At 38.8% G+C, this 11,409-nt stretch overlaps 1 protein-coding gene and 1 long non-coding RNA gene across 5 annotated transcripts; one reads left to right on the top strand and one right to left on the bottom strand.

The window, feature by feature from the left end:
* Positions 1–158: 158 nt before the first annotated feature.
* LOC114570497 (G2/M phase-specific E3 ubiquitin-protein ligase-like) lies at positions 159–5,877 on the top strand. 4 transcript variants are annotated; one of them, XR_003694534.1, is made up of 7 exons: positions 159–878; positions 1,436–1,526; positions 1,608–1,661; positions 3,442–3,752; positions 4,709–4,887; positions 5,239–5,425; positions 5,601–5,877. XR_003694534.1 is itself a non-coding variant. In XM_028600796.1 (5 exons), exons 1-5 carry the CDS (start codon positions 728–730, stop codon positions 4,804–4,806), a joined length of 705 nt encoding a protein of 234 aa, XP_028456597.1. In that variant the 5' UTR covers positions 159–727; the 3' UTR covers positions 4,807–5,226. The 4 variants fall into 4 exon arrangements, 1 of the variants encoding a protein (XP_028456597.1); XR_003694536.1 differs by lacking the exon at positions 1,608–1,661; XR_003694535.1 differs by lacking the exon at positions 4,709–4,887.
* Positions 5,878–8,642: 2,765 nt separating this feature from the next.
* LOC114570498 (uncharacterized) lies at positions 8,643–9,424 on the bottom strand. Its single transcript, XR_003694537.1, has 2 exons — positions 9,271–9,424; positions 8,643–8,717 (listed from the first exon to the last, which is right to left on the bottom strand). It is a non-coding gene; the product is annotated as an uncharacterized LOC114570498 (long non-coding RNA).
* Between the last annotated feature and the right edge of the window lie 1,985 nt (positions 9,425–11,409).

Below are 11,409 nucleotides of genomic sequence, written 5' to 3'. Positions count from 1 at the left end.
CATGTCTATGTGTCTATTATCTGTCTATGTCTACGTCTGTCTGTCTATGCTATGTGTCGTCTTCCATGTCTATGTGTCTATTAACTGTCTATGTCTACGTCTGTCTGTCTATGCTATGTGTCGTCTTCCATTTCTATGTGTCTATTAACTGTCTATGTCTATGTCTGTCTGTCTATGCTATGTGTCGTCTTCCATGTCTATGTGTCTATTACCTGTCTATGTCTTTGTGATTGCCCACATGACTCAACTTTTGTCTGTGTCAACTCAACTTACTCCTGTCGTCTGTCCTTGTCGTTTGACCGTGTCGTCTTGCTGTGTCAATGCTGCATGTGTCATGACAATGTGTTGTTTCACTCTGTCGTTGCTATGCGTCGTTGCTATGTGTCGTTGCTATGCGTCGTGTCACTCTGTCGTTGCTTTATGTTGTTTCACTCTGTCGTTAGCAAGAGCTAACGTTAGCTAGCAAGAGTTCCGGCAGTTGATGTCACGCGATCCCAGCATGCACCAGTCAATATCAAAACACTCACTGCCATCGGAGCTGAGCCAGAGTCAGCTAGCTACGTTACTAGCTAGCTAGTTGCACCTATTGTAGATAGCTAGCTAGATAAATGGATCATTTATTGATCCCAAGGGGAAATAATTTGCTGCCTATTTCAATAAACGCCTTGATTCAGCATGGTGGATAGCTGCTGTGCGCCGGGATGCCAGAACCATCGGAAAAAAGATAATGGATAGCATGAGATTCCTAGCTAAAGATCCCGAGAGAAGAAGTAAATGGATTGCTTCCATAAAACGTGCTAGAAGCAGACGGAACCAAACCGAGCCATGGGAGCCCACAAACAATGGATTTCGGTTATGCTGTGACCACTTCATATCAGGTAACTTAACAGAAATATCTTATTTATGTAGCTAGCTAACGTTAGCTAGCAAAAAGGCTAAAACGGTTTCTAACCGTTGGGGCTAGTAGGGATACAGCTAGCTAGCTACGTTACGTTCCTTTCCTTTCTAGCCACAACCGTTCGTTATTACGAAAAGGCAAGTTCTACCTATGCAGTATGGCATGGATTTTGTGTGGATTACAAAGGCTAACGTTGGCTAACCTCAAAGAAGCACTGTATTCATATTTAAATCATAAAATCTCAGACTATACTGACTGATATTGCACATTTCCTTCCCTCGCTTTTGTATATTTTTTTGTTAAATGGTAAGTTCTATTGTATTGTTATACTGTACACTTAAGAGTATTTTTTTTTTTTTTTATATATATATTTCTTACTGTCCTCTGTTTTTATTCTTTATAAGTTAAGTGAGTGTTGTAGCCTAGCCTACTTTAGAGCAAAGATTAACCAGAGTCAAATTCCTTGTTTGTTTACTCAAACCTGGCCAATAAAGCTGATTTTGATTCTGATGTTGTTTCTATGTATTTATGTTTTAGAGAAAAAGAGTGACAACCCTCTGTCACCTGACTACGTTCCTTCAATCTTCAATCATGTTCCATCCCAGGAGAAGAGAAAAAGAAGAATGAGGTTAGATGTATTCAACAGAAGAGCAAACTTCAAAGAATAGAGAATCTGATTGCAAGCTAATAATGCCACTTTCCTTGGCAGATCCATGACTTTGCTACCCAGTAATGATACATTGGATGAGGCTCTCACCATCGAGTAAGTACAAATTAACACCACAAATTTCAGGGTTATTCCATGTGTAATCTGACAGAATTCAGTAAAGCGATAGCAGCAACATCTCAGTTTTTTTTTTTTTTTTTAAAAGTAAGGGCTCACCCACTGCAGGCCTCCAGTTTTCACTTATTCATTGCACCAAAACTGTTGTGACATTTCGACCACCACTACTCTTCGTTAGTATGGAATAATATACGAAATAGTAATGGCCAAATGTGGTCTTAACAGTGAAAGTCTTTCACGTATGCCTCGGAACCTTTGGAAGAAGTGATGAGCGTAGCTTTGCTAACTGGAGTCAATTGCACACAGGTTGATTGATTTTGCCCTGAGTCAGTGTTCCTTTTAAATAGGGTGAGAAAGCACTGCCCTATTTCTATTCCACCAACCGGTCTTGTGTGCCCTGATGCTGGACACACAAGTACATAAGTGAGTTATTCTTTAATATTTTGTTTTATAATGGCAACTTGTAGTTCCACTTGTGAGTAATCCCCTAGTCTATATCCACGACATACCACTTATAGGGTTGGTCAGGTGCTGATGGAAATTACGCCTGATTACGGTCTTTTCGGCTGGATGTCCGTCCCCTTCCTCTGTCTTTGTTGGCGTTCTAACGTCCGGTGGATTTCTGAGGACTATTGTTAACTGCTCCTCAGATCTCTGCAGGGTAAATTCAGACAGCTAGCTAGACTATCTGTCCAATCTGAGTTTTCTGTTGCACAACTAAAACTACTTTTCAACATGCACATCTCCCACCCAGACAAATTCCTTTCTGAAATTATTTTGCAGAGGCCGCCCATGCTGATTGTGATTGTTTTAAAGAATTGCCAATATACCAGAGCATGTTTTTCCACCATATGGGAATGCTGTGTGGACTCTGCAGCGCTGTGGAGAATTTCCCTTGTTGAACTGATGTAGTGTTTGTTGGAATACTTAACTGTGAACCAATGAGTACTTGAGATGATAATTAACAGGATTAAGACTAAGTACAGTACATGAAACTTTACTTAGGCTGTAGCATTGTTTCTTTTAATAAATGCAGACTTGAATACTAGAAAATATAAATATTGATATGAAAAATAAACTACCTTTTTGTGGAATATGCGGCCACACTTATATTACCTCATGTCCAATTTGTGATGTCCTTACACTTCTGCCCTCTTCAATTATTTATACCTTTTTTAAATCATACTAATTGAAATGATAATGGGCTGGAACCATAGGGGCTTATGGTTTTAACATTCTCTGTATAGAGGTCTTTGTTATAAAGACATGATTTGACCAATCTCAGATGTTGCTGGCATGATGCCAAATTCTTCAAATTGGCATGCACTATGAATGTTGATACTTGCATTGGAGAGCCGTTTTTCAGTTTGTCTATGATCACGGTCTGTCCCTATAAAGTAATTGTACCAATGCATTACTACAGAATCCAGTGTGGCTGAGGCATGAACCCACATCAGTAGTGACTGTAATAGGACAATATTGTGAAAGTATCCTATTGAAAGGCTTACCTTTTTAGTAAAGAAATGAAAGTGCATATATATTGACAGCGTCTTGGAGTTTATGCACATTGTTTTTTTTTTTTTTTTTTTTTTCTCCGCCTGTTTTTTGGGAGTTGGTCTATTTTTTTATTTATATTTTGGATCACAATATGTTATTTCACACGTTTGTTATTGTAGTAGTAGTAATAATAATAATGATAATAATACACTTATATAAAAGTATTTCATTGTTGAAAAAATTTACATTTTATGTTTTGCAGGCCTGATTTGATATCTGTCTTAAAAAACATCACCAGCCGGCTTGACGGTGTAGTGCCTCCACGGTCCAACAGTGTGAATGTCATGAGGGAGTCTGTACTGGAGAGTGCCTTCAGAGCATTCAGGAGGCCAAGGTTTTCTCCAGATCATCGCCTCAATGTTGTGTTTGTTGACGTTGATGGCACCACAGAGGGGGCTGTAGATGACAGCGGCCCGAGCAGAGAATTCCTCCGCCTGCTGGTCATGGCAATCAAAGACAGCATGTACTTCACTGGACCAGAGGACAAGAAAAACGTGTCTTTGATATCCCGTGGTATGCAACACTGATAAAGCAATTATGTTTTTTAATATATAACAATTATGTTTTTTTCAATTTATGGTTTTTGCCACTGATGTGATCAGATTAATGTCCCAAGTGTCTGACAACATTATGGAAAGGAATCCTCTGGAGGTTGAGCTTTCTGTTAGAGTAAGATCCATTTTTTTCCTTAAACATTTTCTGAAAAAAAAAACACACCAGACTCCATGTAAGTAAACACATTTTTTGCATCATAAAATACACAAAGTTGACAAACAAAATGAAACTATGAAAAAGCTGTTCGCCTTTCCCATCAATCACTTGTTTTGGTTGAAATTAACAGATACTCTACCGATTGAAAATAAGATGGATCTTTACATGCTAAAATTACTGTTTATTAATTTGGGTTCTGGTGGGTTGAGCCATACCGATCTATGAGGTTTCTTGTTTTAAAAAAAGCTGATTTTACTCTAAAGAAAATCCTCTCTGTAGGGATCCTTTATTTTATGTTGGCAAACACTTAGAAGAATAAGCCTGTCCTTTGAACTGTTGCAGCTCTGAGAGCTGGGGTGTTTGTAGGTCTGTCTGCTTCGCTGCTGCTTGTCCTCTCTGTCAGCATAGCTTACCTTTTGTGAAATGCCACTAATAAGACTTTGCTTTCATTAGTATAAATTGCATTTATAATAAACATTCAGTGTAATTAATTGAGAACATACTGTAGGGCTTTTTATTTTGTAGCACAAGGGAATGTGAGTTAAGAACATGCCGTTGGTCAATACTATGGGAATAATATAAACCAAATATCTTCATATAGTCATAATGGCCAGCGTGTGATTTAAAATTTGTTTTTCTTTTCTTTCTTTTTTTAAAGTGACAGCTTAAATACACATTTGCCTAGGTTTGGCACCTGTGAATTTAAGTCCTTGAATTTGTTTAACTTTTTACTGTTGTAACACAAATTTCTGTTTCAGCTTTGGATTCTGGAGAGTACAAATATATTGGAGAAATGCTCGCTTTTGCCATTGTCCACGGAGGCATCAGGCCGTCCTTTTTTTCAGAGCGTCTCTAATGCATGCTTGCCCATTGTCCAACTCCACCAATTAAGATTGAGGAGGTGGATGACATGGAAATTCAGGAGAAGTTGCAAAGGGTAAATGGTAGCACACCTTGTATACCAGGGTGGAATGATTGCAGACATTCATCTGGTTAATTAAAAACAAACTGAATATTTTATAAGCAATTGATTTGAGAAATTTGTGTATGGCAAATTCAAAAATATAAATAAACATAAGTCTAAAATCTGAATAGTCAAAACTCTATTGTAGGGATGACATATGTGAAAAATCTAGCAAATGAGGACATATGGCCCAAGATCACTCTGCCCATCAATCATGTGTCCAAGATAAGGTGGAATGTGTGCAGGTGGTGGGAATGTTGTTTGGCTGTTAACTTTTGAATAGAAACACTGCATTTTCTGAGTATAATACTTGTGTTTTTACAGGTTGGAAGCGGAACTTCAGCAGTTTGGAATTGCTGAGGCAATAGCAAAGCATCCGGAGGTAATGAAACCTCTTTTTGTTGGAAGCCCCAAAGGTGTTGATATGGAAGACCTTCAGAACCTTTTCATGACATGAGACATGAGAACCAGGCTTTCATGTTCTGGAAAGACTGGCTCCTGGAGGTGGATGGTATGTTTTGTTTTGTATTATGCTATCCTCAAAATTGGTCAAATAAATGCTAATGGTATAGTTTTAAAGTCAATATTACACATTTTACCATTTAAGTTTATTGCTTAACATTTCTTGCGGTTTTAAAGCGATGGCATATTGATAACTTTATTTTTCTGTTTTGCTTCTCCTTTAGAGGGAACTAGACCTGTGACCCTGCAACAAATATTAACATTTGTCTCAGGGGTAGACACCATTCCACTGCTTGGGTTTCCCTACCCACCACAGCTGGAATTCTTGCATGGCGACAATGACAGTAGGAGAGTGTTCCCAGAGGCCAACACTTGTCAAGTTGTCTTAAGGCTGCCTCTGCACACCTCTTATGACAACTTTATCCATTTCATGGAGTCTGGGATACTGCAGTCCCCGACTTTTGGAGTAATCTAGTCAATATATATACATATACACAACGTACCACTTCGAGTTTGTGCTGCGGATTTCATTTTTTTTTTTTTTTTTTTCTCCCCTTTTCGGATGCCTTCCGTTTTTTTTGTTGTAATTTTAAACTCTGCTCGATTTATGAGGACTATGGTTAACCTTTTCTCAGATCTCTGCAGGGTAAATCAAGACAGCTAGCTAGACTGTCCAATCTGAGTTTTCTGTTGCCCAGCTAAAAATACTTTGGAATGTACGTTTCACCAAAACAAGTTCCTTCCTGAGGATGTTTTGCAGAGGCGCCTTTGCTCTGTATGGCGTTTAGTGCCGCACCACAATGATTGTGATTGGTTTACAGAAGTGCCAGTAAACAAGAGTACTTTTCTATGCTATTAAATATAACTACTGTAATACTTATTTGTTGTCATTAATCGCCCTAGAACAATGAATCCTCTGTGGTTTAGGCATCTTACATTCACCAACACTGCACCAACAGTCCACAGTATTACGCTATACGCATACACAGCAAGTTGCACATCGGCACCAAACTGCAATACATTACGTCAATACAGTGTTTGAAAAGCTTTGAAACGGTGGTCAAATCAACGTCAAAATAATAAGCCAAAGAAATTAATTCTCATCTTAATCAAAGCCAGCATGTACTGCTAAAATGTTAGGGTGGACTTGCATTTTAGATGTGGAGCTACTAAATGAACACTGTCATTAGTAGTGAATATGTTTGTAAACCAGTGAGGATATTAACCTTTTTATCATTGTTTTGTAGATTAATCTAATAATACATTTTATTTATATAGCATACCGTAAAACCAGTAAGTAATAAAATCCAACATATAAAACAAGCCTATTAAAAGCAATTAAAAACAATAAAACCAGTAACTATCAGGTGAGAAATATGAGTACTTTTCTTTAGTTGGATGATTTATACAAACAACGTGATCAAAAACATTGATTTGCCATCTCTATAGTTCGTTTTGCACCTTTTTTTTTTTTTTAAATCTGAAATTTAACAATGTTTACAAATATGAGTAATTGGGTTTGCAACATTTATTTTTCTGAAACTCAGTTAATTAGAAACAAGGTGCTTATCTTTTCTCACGAGTTGTAACACTTGATCAAAGTACAACAGCAAAATATTTGTGCTGCTGTGGTTGTATTTTAAGAACTCGTTCTGGTAAATAAACTATCAATACTTCCCATGTTACACTAAAGCAGGTATGCTGAAAAATAAATATTTCAAGCGGGGAGATTTGGATTTGTGTCAAATCTCCTGTAAGTGAAGTAAAGATGGATAGCACTGGTTATCATGCTACCTATTATCAGATTTCTGCCTTAAATGGTGCAACATCAATGCAACAAGTTCCAACAAGTAAAACCTAGATGTGTTTAAATGTCACATTATCGACAAATACATTATGACAAAATGCATGCCAAATATATAGGCTTTATCGAAATACACCTCATCTGTAAAGACGTAAAGAAACCAAAAACAGAAGTAAGCACATGTAGCAGTTTGTGAGAGCAGCAGTTTTATTTACTTAACATACTGATGTAGTTTTCCAAAAAGAGCACTAAGGCATGGTACTGAATGGGGGTTTTTTACATTGAGGTTTTGTGGACTGTTTTAATGACTTGTCAGATCAAAAACCTAGTAGAGCTTAAAAGGTGAAGTAGGGGTGGAGTGTTAGATTGTGGTCAATACACATGTCACTTTATTAGTTAGTGGCAATTTCTTCTTCGTTTAGCAAAGGGTGGGTGACATCTGTTTTTTACAAATTAATTCTCATCTTAATTAAAGCCAGCATGTACTGCTGAAATAATGTTAATGTGGACTTACATTTGAGATAGAGAGCTACAAAATGAACACTGTCATTAGTGGTGAATATGTTTGTAAACCAGTGAGGATATTGACTTATCATTATTTTGTAGACTCATCTAATAATGTTATTTATATAGCATACAGTAAAACCAGCACGTATAGCACATTAAAAAAGATAAGCAATAAAACAAGCATCTTAAAAGCAATTAAAAACAATAAAACCAGTAACTATCAGGTGAGAAATGTAAGACTTTTGTATGTGGAAAGCTAATCTGAAGAGGTGTGTTTTGATAATTGTTTTGAATGTGTCCAGGTCAGTACAGACACGGACGGGTATGGGTAGGTAGTTCAGAGGGAGGGGCTGCAATGGTGAAAGCTCTGTCCCACCAGGTGCGGTGCGTGGTCCTGAGTGGTGGGGAGAGGAGGTTAGTGTGGTGGTGGAGCAGGTCTGTGAGGAAGGAGCCTGGTTATGGAGGGCTTTGTGGGTGAAGAGGACTTTAAACTGGATGCGTTGGGAAACAGGGAGCCAGTGGAGGCTCTGAAGGACGGGAGTGATGTGATCACGTGAATGGGTGTGGGTGAGGAGACGGCCAGCAGAGTTTTTGGATGTATTCCATTCTCATTCAGTGCAGTTGTATTCATTTTATCTTTTAACAACATATTCATATCAGAGCTTGACATTCCAACTCAAGAGAAGGGATGTGTTTCTTAAAAAAAAAAAAAAACTTTACTCTCTAATGGTGAAGTTGCTGGATTGTCATTTTCATGGAGAAAAGGCAGACTATTTTCATTTTCAAGTTCTTTGTTGATGTTAGATTCCTTCACCTGGTCTGCAGTAGGATGCTTGCTGTTGTCTTGAGGACAATCCGTTAGATCCATTACTGCTGCAGCTGATGGCTTTGCTGCTTTCTCTATTCTTTGAAGTTTGTTCTTCTGTTGACTACATCTAACTCATTCTTCTTTTTCTCTTCTCCGGGGATGGAACATGATTGAAGATTGAAGGAACGTAGTCAGGTGACAGAGGGTTGTCACTCTTTTTCTCTAAAACATAAATACATAGAAACAACATCAGAATCAAAATCAGCTTTATTGGCCAGGTTTGAGTAAACAAACAAGGAATTTGACTCTGGTTAATCTTTGCTCTAAAGTAGGCTAGGCTACAACACTCACTTAACTTATAAAGAATAAAAACAGAGGACAGTAAAAATATATATAAAAAAAAAAAAATACTCTTAAGTGTACAGTATAACAATACAATAGAACTTACCATTTAACAAAAAAAATATACAAAAGCGAGGGAAGGAAATGTGCAATATCAGTCAGTATAGTCTGAGATTTTATGATTTAAATATGAATACAGTGCTTCTTTGAGGTTAGCCAACGTTAGCCTTTGTAATCCACACAAAATCCATGCCATACTGCATAGGTAGAACTTGCCTTTTCGTAATAACGAACGGTTGTGGCTAGAAAGGAAAGGAACGTAACGTAGCTAGCTAGCTGTATCCCTACTAGCCCCAACGGTTAGAAACCGTTTTAGCCTTTTTGCTAGCTAACGTTAGCTAGCTACATAAATAAGATATTTCTGTTAAGTTACCTGATATGAAGTGGTCACAGCATAACCGAAATCCATTGTTTGTGGGCTCCCATGGCTCGGTTTGGTTCCGTCTGCTTCTAGCACGTTTTATGGAAGCAATCCATTTACTTCTTCTCTCGGGATCTTTAGCTAGGAATCTCATGCTATCCATTATCTTTTTCCGATGGTTCTGGCATCCCGGCGCACAGCAGCTATCCACCATGCTGAATCAAGGCGTTTATTGAAATAGGCAGCAAATTATTTCCCCTTGGGATCAATAAATGATCCATTTATCTAGCTAGCTATCTACAATAGGTGCAACTAGCTAGCTAGTAACGTAGCTAGCTGACTCTGGCTCAGCTCCGATGGCAGTGAGTGTTTTGATATTGACTGGTGCATGCTGGGATCGCGTGACATCAACTGCCGGAACTCTTGCTAGCTAACGTTAGCTCTTGCTAACGACAGAGTGAAACAACATAAAGCAACGACAGAGTGACACGACGCATAGCAACGACACATAGCAACGACGCATAGCAACGACAGAGTGAAACAACACATTGTCATGACACATGCAGCATTGACACAGCAAGACGACACGGTCAAACGACAAGGACAGACGACAGGAGTAAGTTGAGTTGACACAGACAAAAGTTGAGTCATGTGGGCAATCACAAAGACATAGACAGGTAATAGACACATAGACATGGAAGACGACACATAGCATAGACAGACAGACATAGACATAGACAGTTAATAGACACATAGAAATGGAAGACGACACATAGCATAGACAGACAGACGTAGACATAGACAGTTAATAGACACATAGACATGGAAGACGACACATAGCATAGACAGACAGACGTAGACATAGACAGATAATAGACACATAGACATGGAAGACGACACAAAGCATAGACAGGTAGTATGTCGACTTAATTTTGGCACAAATGGAACCCCATAAACGTTAGCCTTTGTAATCCACACAAAATCCATGCCATACTGCATAGGTAGAACTTGCCTTTTCGTAATAACGAACGGTTGTGGCTAGAAAGGAAAGGAACGTAACGTAGCTAGCTAGCTGTATCCCTACTAGCCCCAACGGTTAGAAACCGTTTTAGCCTTTTTGCTAGCTAACGTTAGCTAGCTACATAAATAAGATATTTCTGTTAAGTTACCTGATATGAAGTGGTCACAGCATAACCGAAATCCATTGTTTGTGGGCTCCCATGGCTCGGTTTGGTTCCGTCTGCTTCTAGCACGTTTTATGGAAGCAATCCATTTACTTCTTCTCTCGGGATCTTTAGCTAGGAATCTCATGCTATCCATTATCTTTTTTCCGATGGTTCTGGCATCCCGGCGCACAGCAGCTATCCACCATGCTGAATCAAGGCGTTTATTGAAATAGGCAGCAAATTATTTCCCCTTGGGATCAATAAATGATCCATTTATCTAGCTAGCTATCTACAATAGGTGCAACTAGCTAGCTAGTAACGTAGCTAGCTGACTCTGGCTCAGCTCCGATGGCAGTGAGTGTTTTGATATTGACTGGTGCATGCTGGGATCGCGTGACATCAACTGCGGAACTCTTGCTAGCTAACGTTAGCTCTTGCTAACGACAGAGTGAAACAACATAAAGCAACGACAGAGTGACACGACGCATAGCAACGACACATAGCAACGACGCATAGCAGCGACAGAGTGAAACAACACATTGTCATGACACATGCAGCATTGACACAGCAAGGCGACACGGTCAAGCGACAAGGACAGGCGACAGGAGTAAGTTGAGTTGACACAGACAAAAGTTGAGTCATGTGGGCAATCACAAAGACATAGACAGGTAATAGACACATAGACATGGAAGACGACACATAGCATAGACAGACAGACATAGACATAGACAGTTAATAGACACATAGAAATGGAAGACGACACATAGCATAGACAGACAGACGTAGACATAGACAGTTAATAGACACATAGACATGGAAGACGACACATAGCATAGACAGACAGACGTAGACATAGACAGATAATAGACACATAGACATGGAAGACGACACAAAGCATAGACAGGTAGTATGTCGACTTAATTTTGGCACAAATGGAACCCCATAAACGTTAGCCTTTGTAATCCACACAAAATCCATGCCATAC

This window comes from Perca flavescens, chromosome 16 (assembly GCF_004354835.1).
Source record: "Perca flavescens isolate YP-PL-M2 chromosome 16, PFLA_1.0, whole genome shotgun sequence".
Classification (NCBI taxonomy): Eukaryota; Metazoa; Chordata; class Actinopteri; order Perciformes; family Percidae; genus Perca; species Perca flavescens.
This window is presented reverse-complemented; position numbering and strand designations above follow the sequence as displayed.

Excerpts from the sequence above, each read along its gene's own strand:
- LOC114570497 (XM_028600796.1), top strand. The coding sequence starts at position 728 with ATGGATAGCATGAGATTCCTAGCTAAAGATCCCGAGAGAAGAAGTAAA. Across the intron at positions 879-1,435 it reads CTGTGACCACTTCATATCAG|AGAAAAAGAGTGACAACCCT; the intron begins GTAACTTAACAG and ends TTTATGTTTTAG. Across the intron at positions 1,662-3,441 it reads GATGAGGCTCTCACCATCGA|GCCTGATTTGATATCTGTCT; the intron begins GTAAGTACAAAT and ends TATGTTTTGCAG.